Genomic DNA, 12,856 nt, shown 5'->3' with positions numbered 1-12,856 from the left:
GATATAGAGAGAGGATGGCATGAAGTAGAAGAAAGATGACAGAAGAGGAAGAGAGTCAAATCAAGCATCCCTAGTATTGCAGTCAACACAAGCAGGGTCAAACATCAGTGTGTCCAAATAAAAAGCAGGACTAAATCAGTAGGCCCAGGGCTAGGGAACACTGCTGAAGGAGACGTAGGATGGAATGGTTTATTAACGGGTCTAAGAATAATTGAGTATTAATTATTGTCCCTAACCCAATTTATTATCTATTCAGATATCCATACCAACTATTTCCTGCTTGCTTCTCTAGATTTTTCAGGGTTTATTTAATCAGAGGCTTAGAAACAAGATTTTCCTTCTGCTACATGTTAAGATAAACATCCTTCCTTATGTGAGACATAGGAATGTAATATTGGGTTAATCTGTTGCCTACTTGTTTAATCTTCTTACAATTTACAAGATGGCCTTTTTTGCCAACTCCAGAATTTTCTCTTCTATCTCTACATTCTCAGAAACTATTAGCATGATTCTTATCTCACTAATAAGAATTAGATTTAAAATAATGTTTTAAAACAAGAGTATTGTATTTAGTAGTAACTAGAAATTAATCCTGCCAAGCCCAAATTTATGATTTTGGTGAAACACCTAAAATGTTTTATTTTGCTATTGAAGAATCCATCATAGAACAGTGAGGTATTTAAATATTTAGAATACTTAATGAAACAGAATTTTACAAGGCTTTCACAAAGAATATTAAAACAGTAGTAGCTAAAGGGCAGGGGGGTAATTATGAAATTATCCAAAAGGATGGATAGTGCTCAACTTTTACAAATTGAACTGGACTTTACCTGCTATTAAAACCTGATTTTAGAAACAAATGTATAATTTTCCTGTTGGGTAATCTTTTATTTGTTATTCCAACAAAACAGCTGGAAATCTTCCTTAAATAAATGTGGGACAAGTATTCTATTTCTATTCCAACCATTTTCTTGGAATCCAAGAGGTGGTGAGATTTATTTATTATTTGGACACCAGGAGGGATAAGAATTACATGGTGAGAATTAAATTCTGATGCATGTAAAAGTTGAAATTAGACCAAAAATGAGCTAAACATTTAATCAAAATAACTTTCTACAAAAGTTGGCAACTATTTACAGCTTTTAATTAGCAAACAATATCTTCAGCAATAATTGAAGATGTATTTTGGCAAATTCCTTATATACAGAGATTCTGACATTGCAGTCATTCTCAAATTGACGATCTTCAATATTATTTTTATATGCCTGTAATATTTATCTCTCTATCAAAAGAATACTGAAAAAACTAAGAAAAAAATCTTTTAGTTGTGTCACAGATAAGAACAAATAAATGCTTAAATCATGTGTAGGAACCCTCCCAATGTTGAATAAAAGTGTAGTTTAAAATTTTGTAATGTTGCTGGGCATATATATTTATTCTGTTTAAAATTGCTCATATTATTGTCCATTTCAAGTTGTATTTGTGTTTATATACATGTGAATATTTTAATACAAAATTTTATATAAAAAATAGGGAGCAATACTGCCAGGGAATAAGCTTCACATCTCTGTTCACATAAATCTCCCATTTTTTTGATTCTATAAAAGTTTTCAATACTTTAATACAAATCTCTAATTCTTTTCCTCTCTTCATTATCTTCTAGCTACTGACACTACTCTGGAGAAAATCTGTTTCAAAGTTTTACTTCCTCCATCTTCAAAAACATTGCCTCTATAATTAGATTTATTTCTCAATCCCCATAACCCATCTACTGAGTTTAAATCAAAATCCCTGACCAATCTATAGAGTCATTTTGTTCAACCACCTTTTTTATTTATAGCTCTCACGTTTATTTTATGCAACCCACACTAGTCACCACTCCCTTTTTGATACATTTCACTTCTTAAGAATTTGGTATCAGAGTAGAAACTCAAATTCTCCATTATTAGTGCAGAATATGCAAATGGTACAAACTTCCTAAAATGTTTATACATTTCTTCTAAAAAGTATAACAGAAAATGGAAGAATGGTCTAACTCCCCCACTAATTTAAAATGAGCAAATAATTTGACATGGCTTACATAATTTAATAAACTGGCTAAATTGTGAGTCAAAAAACCTGTGTAGGATCAACTTTTACCTGCTTTAATTGAACAAACGTCAAAGGATACATGCTTTTAATTGGTCCAGATGGGGAAAAATCATTCAGAAGTTCAGTCACTGTTCCAATCTGTAATAGAACAAAACAGAGTACAATTTGCATTGAAATAAATGCAGATAAACAACGGAAGCATTCTAAACAATGCTTACACAAATATTTATCAGAATTTCCTCTAAAAGATAAATCTATTTATAATATGCACCAGTATTTATAGAAACCATTTAGGCCTTCTGCCTGTAGAAGCTGTTTTCATACTCTTAACTGAATTCTCACACAAGCATGTTGAAGGGTGTAGTAATTCAAAATGATGCCAGTTCCATGTAGGAATAATGTGAAAACTCAGTGAAAAAAATTGATCATTCCTCTAGAGCTTGTATTTCATAATTAATTTTATTGCTACAATGTAAATGTATTATCCTGAAGATACAATTCTTCCCTGAGACTAAATTCTCTGATGTGTTAATTCTAATTAAACTTTTTGCAGAGTTCTTACACATTTTTCAACTATATACTACAAAAGAAGAGCTCCATTATTTTTTTAAGCTTCATGATAAAGTTCCAAATTTCCATCTCCAGTGTCCAAAGCATACCCCTACAAAGCAAATGTTTTGCCTTTTATTTAAAAGTAGATCTTCATAATCGCTAAAACAAAATTTTCCAACCCATGACTATGCAAATCTAATGGCTAAGTAATATATATTTACTTACCTTCGTCAATTTAACTTCTCCATATGCAAACTTAGGAGTTGTTGGAGGTATAAGACCCTTTGGCAAATCCTTGAACTGAAATATGAATGAAAAAACAAAAAAAACTAAAACATAATCTTTAGCATTTGAAGAATCTATTTTCTCTTTCTTGTGTAAATAAGCTTATGTGTTGCTGTGGTATCATTACTCAATCTGGAACCCTTAAGATTTGTTGGGACTAAATCCACCTTCACCAGTATCATTCCTAGCCAAAATGGTTAGGACTTATGGCAATTGCAATTTCCCCACATCTTCACTACATTGATAACAATTATACACAATGAGGAGGCTACCATGAATTCCATTTTTTTCCATGTCTGCTATAAGAACTTTAAATCTAGAATATAGACTAATGTAATAATTTGAGGAGCAACTTTGGAAATGTTTCTTACACATATTTCACAAAAAATGTTTAATCTGTGAAAAAATAATAGACATTCTTCTTGATTCTACTAGATAATCCTTTGCTCTCTTTTTAATTACTATAACCAAATATTTATTTTCATTTGCTACAATTGGGATACTTTATATCCAGCCTGCAATAGGGTTACACTAACACTCCCAAATCTAGGATGAAAAAATCCAGAAAACCACAAGATAGCTGCAATCTATTAGGCCTCCAGATTTTTAAAATCCAGCATATGCATATACATCATTTGCCTGAATTTTATCATCAAATCTGAGAAACTTTGCTTGACTGAATCAGACTATTACAGAGCCCAGATTCATCTAGCAACAGCAGGTGCTTTAGATTCTTGTATTAAATTAGAAGTCAAAACAAATCCAGGGCAAGATAGAGAAGTGATATTCCAAAAAGAAACTCACCATACCAATGACTTCTCTGACAGCAAAATACTTCTCTGTAAGATCCCCTGCTTCACTCAATGGGGCATTGTAATCATAGCTAGTAGGTTGTGCCATGTATGGTATATTAGCTCCTGTGAGAAGAAGCAGATTGCAAGTAGGTTATTTGATTGCCTCTTCTGAATGATATAGGTTTAGGAGATTTATGTCCTCAGTGTGTCACTACATTGCATGTACTTCATAGCTGATAATATACCTGCTGTAGTAATCACCATATTTGAGATAGTAGCTTGGTATAATAGCATAAACATGTTTAGAGTAAAATTAAACTTTGGTTGAATTTGTAAAATCAGTATTCATCCAAAATGATGAATACTGTCGTTATCATTCATATAAGATAATTGCTTAAATCACAGATATGACTAGTAACCTAGTTTGCACTCATTTCTTTTCTTACTAACAGATAATTGTGCTAAAATCCTTGACTGACCAAAGCCATATTGGATAGTAGAGAAGAACATGATTATCTTTCTCATATACAGAGGGAAAGGAGTGATATCAAAATGATAGGAACTAGATAAGATAATATAACCTTTATTGTCATTTTTTTACTGTGGGCATTGCAAGTGTGTTGGTGCAGGTTTTGGCAGAATTATAGTTGAAAGAAATAACTATGAGCAAATTTTGAGAAGACGGTAGAGTTTACACCAGGTAGTAGATATGTGCAGACTATTTTTTTTGCTCTTAAATAGGTACATTTTTCAAATTTATACATTTATTGACTAAGACAAAGTGCATGATAAAAATTACCAAGCTTGAAATATGAATGTTCTGTGTGAAAAATGGAATTGGGGATTGCTAAATACAATAAAAGTCATATATAGTGGATATAAAACAGGCATGAGAATTCTGTAAATGAATTGCTTAGTGCATGGTTCAAATAATGCAGAAAGTGACAATAATGTGTGATTATTAATTGGATTATTCTCGGCAAATGTTAGAGAAACTGTATAATGCAAAAGTATGAATCAGAAAATGTACCAAAGAAAATCATATTTTGGTCATTCTTGACTCTATCTTATTGGTCAAGGAAAAAGGAGTGAACCATTTGAAATGGCAAAATATAGAGCAGGGGCCTCCTGGAAGAAGGTTTACTAAGGGTTAGAAAATGGATGGAGAGGTTAATTTAAGACATGAAAATACTAGCAAAAAGGCAGTTGGTACTAAGTTTTTGTTGAAAATGAAAATGGCTGTGTATAAGAACATGCTCATTCTGTTACATGGAAATGAGACTTGGGTATATTAGGAGAAATATAAAAATAAGTTGAATGTAACGGGAATGGGTTACTTGAGAATTGTACGGAAGCAGGATATTTGGCAAAAATCTAAAAATATAGAGATATACGTTGAATGAATTCCCTGTGAACAAGATTCAGTTAAATGTTTCCCTTTCTATTTTCTGCCCCTTTATTTTACCATGTTTCTTGTTTTTTATTCTTTTGATAACATTATTTACTTAAAAGAATGTACCATGATGGGTGGCTATGAATGAAATCCCAAGGGCATTCCTAATTTATAAGGTGATATCTATGCCTTAGCAATTTTGTCTTCCAAAAGACTATACCGTGGGGGGAGGGGGGAAGTACAATGGTTCCAAGTAAAACTGTCTCATTTTATTTAACTCTCTTGCTTCATATAAGCAAGAGAGTCAGTCTCTGTTGTAATTATAGCCTGTCATTTAGATACCGGTAATACTCATACAGACAGTCCTTGGATTAAGACCACTTGTTCAGCAACCATTCAAAATTACAACGCTGCTGAACCAGTAGGCCTATGACAGTCTTTTTAGTTCTAGCCGTCCCTATAGTTACGTCACTGTGAGCTGGCACTTGATGCCTGGTCTTGTGAGTAACTTGTGAGCAAGCCACAGTCAAGGGACAATTTCCAATGTTTCTTGCTAGCCTCCATATAAGCAATGTCAGTGAGGAAACAAGCAGAAAGTCAGAATTCACTCCCCTGCTAGTTTTTGTCCACCTGTGCTCTGTAGCGCCTGCCCAAAGCATCCCTACTCATACTCCACAGAGTCTGCCCATAGCACACCTGTGGCACCTGCACACTTGTGCAGCCCTGGGGTTAGGATTGCCATTGCTAAGTGATTGAGTCACATAACATTGCACTTTATTACTACACTGCTTAGTGACAGAAATTCTGGTTCAATTGCTCTCATAATCCGAAGATATTTGTGCTATATTCCGGAAATTGAAATGCCAATACAAAGAACTTCCTTCTATGACTTTTCTTTTTTTTCTTCCATCCAAAATTCTTCCATTCCTCTGTTTCAAAGGAGGACATATAGTACGTGTTCTTGCTTTTGGTATTAGAAAACAAGAAAATCCTTTAATTGCAGGACAAGCAGTTAACACACACACACCTTACCATTCCAGTAGCCAAAATTAGTCCCTCCTATAAACATATATCTGGAAAAAAGAAGCAGAAAAGCAATTGAGGATGCTGCACAAGAAACATGTTTCTTTTTTTTTTAAGCAGATATCAATGAACTTACAGGTTAACGTTAGCTCCATGTGCCAAGATTTCACTAAGAGTTTTAGCTATGGCTGATGATGGTATAACATTATGGATGTGGCCCCAGTGATCTAACCAACCAGTATAGAATTCAGAATTGACCTGAAATAGGAAAAGTTTTTTTTTAAAAAAAGAACATATATTGGAATTTTTTTTAAAAAAAAAAAACTAACGCATAACAATGTACAACAAAAAAAAAAGCTGCTCAAGAGGTCGATTTGCTACACATTTAACTATATATATGAGGATGAATTCATGCAAGAAATTTTCTCATCATCTCACACTACATTTTATACCAGCACATGGTCATTCAAGGCATACTACAGGAAGATAATGAGTGATATGTTTACAACTAATACTAGGAAATCTCATCTAGCTGCATTTATTTAATCTACCTTTAAAGGCCCATTGTCAAAGCTATGGCAATGGAACATTCCATAATATTTCATTATGATACTGAAGAAATTAACAAAGGAATTTCAATTATTTAAAACCACGAAAACCTGTAAATGCTGTGGCAGAGAAGCCTCTTCCACAATCAAGAGTTATGCCACATTCCATGGTTTCCACAACACCATAAGACTTGTAAAGGTTTTTGCAAGGTAAGAAGAAGAACTCCTGACTCAGCTTCAGCTCTAAAGAAAATGTGACAATCTTTTTCAGCCTTTACAGCTTTTTTTCTGGAGCTATAATGTGGGTGACAATTCTTTACAGCACCATCCCCGCGGTCACATGATCAAAATTCAGTCGCCTGGCAACTCACTCACATTTATGACGGTCGCAGTGTCCCAGGGTCATGTGACCACCCTTCTGAGACCTTCTGGCAAGCAAAGTCGATGGGGGGAAGCCAGATTTGCTGAACAACTGTGTTACTAACTTAACAAATGCAACAATTCACTTAAAACCTATAGCAAGAAAGCTCTTAAAATGATGCAAAACTCATTTAACAATTGCCTCTCTTAGCAAAGGAAATTCTGGACTCAATTGTGGTCATAAGTCAAGGATTTCCTGTATTTCAGGTATGATTTTGTAGATCAAGGAGGCAAAAACTGTAACTAAATGGAAGCGTTGAAAGTATAAATCCAGATTGTCAAAAACACAAAGCAGTATCCAAATACTAAATATTCTAATACAACAAGATTGAGGAGGCTAAATGAATGAGAAAAGAAAAGAGAGAGAAATAGTTATACGCCAGACTCTCCATAGACACTGAAATCAGATGATGAAGAAACTTATGCACCCAAAGTTTCATCATAATTCTTAAAATGGGACAATATGGTAGGACACTTATTGAAATAATGTGAAAATTAATCAGCTTCTAATAAAATACGTGATATTACTTAATTTAGAAGAAAACCTTGTGAGCAACCTGACATTTCCATCACAAAGGAAAAGATGATACAGAGTGAGAAATAAAGCCTACATTGCTTTTAAAAAGAAGGATCTACGCTACTCTTAAAATAGAACTTCATTACATTTAAAAAAAAATAAGAATGGGAATTTGCAATGGAAAGGGAAAGGGAAATATTTTCATTTCAATATTCTCATCACCATAGAGAAGGCTCAAAGTTGAGTTTATGCCCATGTCTGCTTATACTTCTTTCATCAACATTGTCCCAGGATTCTCTTCACTCCCTTTACTTTCCAGAACTCTTTAGAGTACCAAAGAGCCATCTTGAATCAGCAGCAGAATCGCCTCAGGACAATCCTGTCTGACATCCTGGCCATCTCTCTTTTACAGAGGTTAACAAACCATTCAACAGAATTGCCTTCCTCCTAGATTGCTAGGAAACTCCCCAAGATCCATCTGAAACCTTGTGAAAATAACAGGTGCTTGGGCTAGCCATCTATTTATCCTTCCTGTAAAGAAGACTGGTGTCTCCAGTTAGGCTCATAGTCATGAGAAAATACGTAAGAGGTATGGCACAGATCAGGGAGGGGGCCCACGGGTGCACCTAGCGCCGAGATCAGGAAATTTGGAAAACTGAGGACCATTTGTAACAACATTTATTTAACACTGTCATAACTTGGGAAGGTCACTGACTGAATGGTCATAGGCCAAGGACTGCTTGTAGTGTTCCTTGTAACTGCCAATTATTCCCACTTCATTTTCTCCAGCCCACAGTCAGAACTGATCTGATCTAAAATACACTGAACAGTTCTTCTCCCTCTTTTCTTTAATGCCGAGTTTACTTGTTGGTAGCTTCTATTTAGTAATAACTTTAAACTTTCCTATTCCCATTCACTTTCCTTCTTTCTTTCCAGTTTTCACAATATAGTTCACATGAAATATATCAACCAACTTTTCAAAACATTAAAACAAACTCAGAAAACACAGCAAATTCTAACACACAGTTTCTTAGGCTCCATCTTTAATATAAAAGGGAAATACTATGGAATGCTAAAGATGGATAAAGATTTTAAAATAAAGATTTGTCAAACCTCTGCTTAGGTCTGAATACAATAGGATCTGCTTCAGTGGTAAGGTGTACTGAACCCTGCAGTCTGTTCTAACAAATATTTGTATGAATTGTTCCTTTTGTGTAATATTAAGTTATGCTCTAGTTTGAAATTTAAATATCAATTTTCTTCTAAGTGTTTGAACCTCCCTGCTATATCCAAGAATAAAGGAATCCAAAAACAGACGAATCCAAGAACTTTTACAGAAAGCTGGTTACAACAGATATCCCCCACTTTTTCTCATACATATTCACCATTACAGTCAGTCAGTAGATATTATTCTGTGCCTGAGTTGTTTTTTAAATCTCTCCAGAGCTTGTCTAAACACGTGATCTCTTCCCGAGTTGTTTATCTTCACAGTATAACACTTCCCCAAAATATGCTAAGAGCAGGTTAAAAAGCTCAGATGTTTCCTTAATTAATTGAACCCTGGCAGCTGTTGCTTATAACTGACAAGACCCTAAACAGTTTCACATGAAAGGTTTTCTTTTGACTCCTATTTGGCTTAGGACTCAAAGACACGAGTGCAGCTGGCACTCGTGCATTCCTTTTTATGTATATTTTTCATTGTATGCTTGCTTACTATCTTGTGATCCCTTCCTCCTATGATCGTAAATACAAACATTAATTCCCTTCTTGCTAATTATCTCAGAGGTGGGATGAGCATTCAAAGGGGCTGGGAAATGATTAAAAAAAGGCTGTAAGATTTGCCCCTTTACCCAGCTTCCTCAAGAGCTGAGTTCCTGAACCATTTGGGCTCGCCCAGCTGGATGAGGGCTTGTATCTTTTTAACAGTGTACAACAAAAAAAAGCTGAAGTAATATGTAAGTACTGTTGCAATCACATGATTTTTCACTTAGTGACTACTTTGCCTATTGACCAGTTGCTGGTCCCAATTACAGTTCCTAAATGCAGACTAACTGTATAAAAGCAAGATGGATATATTTTTGTAATTAGCAGCGATTTAAGATTTTTTTTTTTAAATATGCTACAGCCATTCTTTCCACTGGCCATTTATTCTCCTAACCATGTATGGTCATACTCCACACTTTCATATGCCTGCTGCTTGATATATCTTATGTGCAACATATCCAACTCTTAAGACATAATTAAAACTACAAAGAGTTAACATAATGCTCCTAAATTAAAGGACACCCATCTTTGTAAACAAACCAGCATAAATGATCAACCCAAATTGGACTGTTCAATATTAATTCATTATTACAATCTTAGAAAATCTGTACTTATATCAACAGTAAATTACAAATGTATGAAGAAAAAATAATACCAAGGGGCCTTCAGGCTCAGTTCGTCTCTGAGATAAAAATGCTGCAGTGACATTGGTATCTGCAAATCAATAAAACAAAGAGTTAAATCTGATTTATTAACTACAGGCCTCTGTTTAAAGACTATTCTTATGGTACACAGAGAAATTAGCCTTAACAAAAAGTACAATGATAATTTAATTTATCAGATGCATTAAAAGCATTGCAGAGAATAAAAGATTGATTAAATAACAATAAACAGGTATGAGCCTTTGAGCCAGCGTTGATTTCCAGTGGCTGTGGTCCAAGTTTTCTTAGCAACATTTTGGTTTGCCATTGCCTGTGTCTTATGCTGAAAAAACAATAACTGGGCTGGTTATCCTGCTAGAATTTAAGGCAAGGTAGAATTTATGGCCTCTCAGTTTCTAACCTGTCTCAATAGTATGGAACCTTCTGAAAAAAAATGATTCTATCAAGATATTACTGAAGTGAGAAGGAAAAAAATGAAAAGCTGATGTTTACTTGATTCTGCATGCTACATTCCCCAATATATTTTTGTACTGCCACTTCCTTTCAGAGGTGATCAAAATAGCAAGGTTAATTAGTTCAAAATGGTTTGTGAGCATGAGTAGGACACGGAAAGTAAAAGATTTTTAAAGCACTACTTTTTGCTTTTCTCTGTATCTTAACAATAATATTCCTTTAAGGATGTTTTTGAATTAAGAAGTTTTGTTGAATAAAAATTTAAAATAATCTGCACAAAAGTGAAATCATAAGGAAAATGTGTGGTGCTTTATATTAAGGCACGAATCCTGTGCCACCTAATTCAATAGAAACTACTTCAAATAATAGGTAAAAATAGATTAAAATATCTATGTGTTAAAACTGAAGTATGTAACATTATTCTACATTTAATGAAGCATTTTAATAAAATCTTCATATTCAGTTGCTTTTCCCACCACTCCAAATTTTTTATATGTGTGCGCACTACTTTAAAAAAAAAGTTCCTAATGCTACCAATAAAAATGTTTTATGGGTTACAGGTAGTCCCTGACCTACGACCACAACTGACTCCAGAAATTGTGTTGCTACGTGAGAAATCTGTTGAATTTTGCCCCATTTTATGACTTTTCTTGCCACATTTGTTAAGTGGATCACTGCAGTTGTTAAGCGAATCATGCGATCGTTATGTGAATCTGGCTTTTCCCCATTGACTTTGCTTGTCAGAAGGTCACAAAAGAGGATAAGGTGACCCTGGGATACTATGACCCATCATAAATATGAACAGTTGTCAAGCATCCAAATGTAATCACATGACCATGGGGATGCTGCAATGGTCACAAGTGTAAAAAGTGGTCATAAGTCCTTTTCTTTCAGTGCCGTTATAACTTCAAACTGTTGTAAGTCAAGGATTACCTGTAATTCATTCTTTTCCTCTTTGGCAGACATTTTCTAATAGAAAAACTAAAAACTTTGAAAGGGAAAAGAAACAGCCAGAACTGCATTCTATTACAATAGGATATTCAAAAGTTGATGATACACTAAAATATTAAGAAATGCTGTCCAATGGGTTCTTTCCATCAAATAGGTTGATAAATAGCTAGTGGCATATTTATTTAAATAGTTTAAATAGCTGTATACCTTGCAAATAGAAAGTCTCAGTGGATCACAGAAACAAAGCAAAGCAAAAAGCAACACAATCTATAATTTAAGACCAACCAGAGTGATTCAATTTCCAACCCTCATCAAACTTTCTGGCTAGAACTCTCCCTTCCTACTAACATTGTCTGCAGTAAAGATGTTGCAATGGTTCTCCTCTTTCCTCCAGGGCCAGTTCCAGACTCTAACCTGGTCTAAATAAAAGGGGTCCTGACTATCTGTTTCTTGAAAGACCCTCTGAAACTGCAAAGTGCACTCCTTCTCAGCAGCCTTCCTTGAAAAAATTTTTTTTCAATTTTTTCAAAATTGAACAGCCCTCTCTCAACAGAGGAAGAGGGATACGACATCATCTATCTCCAGTCTACAACAGAATCCTTTCAGCAGTTCCAAGAAGGCTCCAGACCCATTTGCACTACTCAGGTGATCCTGACACACAGATAAACCTCCAGGTGGTCTCAACCACTCTCTAAAAGAATGCAAATGACCAGCTGTCTGCAAGGAGTATAAATCCTTCCATTTCTCACCATCCAGTCAGAGCTGAAGAAGCTTCTTGGACGAGAAGCAAGATGTCTTCAAAGAAAAACAAGAAAATCCAGTTGCCTCATGAAAAAACACTTTTGGGATTTTATTCTCAAGATAACATGTAACTTCAATTGCTACTCACGTGGTCCAAAATCCACGGTTGAATAAAGGCCTTGAAGAGTTCCACAGCGCAAAAAAATTTTTGTTGCACCATCTGTTGTAAACAAGATTACTTCATTCCCAAGGTACTGGCGAAAAAGATTCTTCAGGTAACGGAGGTAATGAAAATCACATGCAAAATAACTTCCATATTCATTTTCAACCTAATTTAAAAAAAACCCACATATAGACAAGTTCAGTAGGAAAAGATGAAACTTGAAAAGCAACATGAAACTTCAAATGAAATGAAAAAAAAAATACTCTGGTCAAAAACAGTTACATTAAATTTAGGACAAAATGTACCAAATAGTACTCATTCATAATTACACCAGAACCACATACAATCATACTTACTAATTTTACAAGGATATTAAAAAGAGGCATGTCCATCAGGCTTTATATACTGCTACCTGGAATTTGGCTATAGTAACTTGGATTATTACTTGGTTGCCTATTAGATAGTAATAGGGAATCACAGAAATACTGAGCAACTGTGA

General features: G+C 34.5%; 1 protein-coding gene across 2 annotated transcripts in view; it reads right to left on the bottom strand.

The window, feature by feature from the left end:
• The window catches only part of GLB1 (galactosidase beta 1), a 49,891-nt gene that overhangs the window by 14,564 nt on the left and 22,471 nt on the right, over positions 1–12,856 (bottom strand). For both annotated transcript variants that reach the window (XR_005556005.1, XM_039336962.1), the window contains exons 6-12: positions 12,343–12,523; positions 10,043–10,101; positions 6,275–6,396; positions 6,148–6,188; positions 3,733–3,845; positions 2,869–2,943; positions 2,140–2,229 (exon numbers count right to left, since the gene is read on the bottom strand). Coding sequence is in view for 1 of the 2 variants with exons in the window: in XM_039336962.1 (XP_039192896.1) it covers positions 2,140–2,229; positions 2,869–2,943; positions 3,733–3,845; positions 6,148–6,188; positions 6,275–6,396; positions 10,043–10,101; positions 12,343–12,523 (681 nt within the window). In the remaining variant the exon portion in view is untranslated. The remainder of the gene's footprint in view (positions 1–2,139; positions 2,230–2,868; positions 2,944–3,732; positions 3,846–6,147; positions 6,189–6,274; positions 6,397–10,042; positions 10,102–12,342; positions 12,524–12,856) is intronic.

The sequence above is a fragment of the Crotalus tigris genome, unplaced genomic scaffold, assembly GCF_016545835.1.
Source record: "Crotalus tigris isolate CLP2741 ecotype Arizona unplaced genomic scaffold, ASM1654583v1 scf7180000017666.379230911805:20528666, whole genome shotgun sequence".
Lineage (NCBI taxonomy): Eukaryota > Metazoa > Chordata > Lepidosauria > Squamata > Viperidae > Crotalus > Crotalus tigris.
The sequence above is the reverse complement of the archived record's forward strand: the minus strand, read 5'-3'. Positions and strand labels throughout refer to the sequence as shown.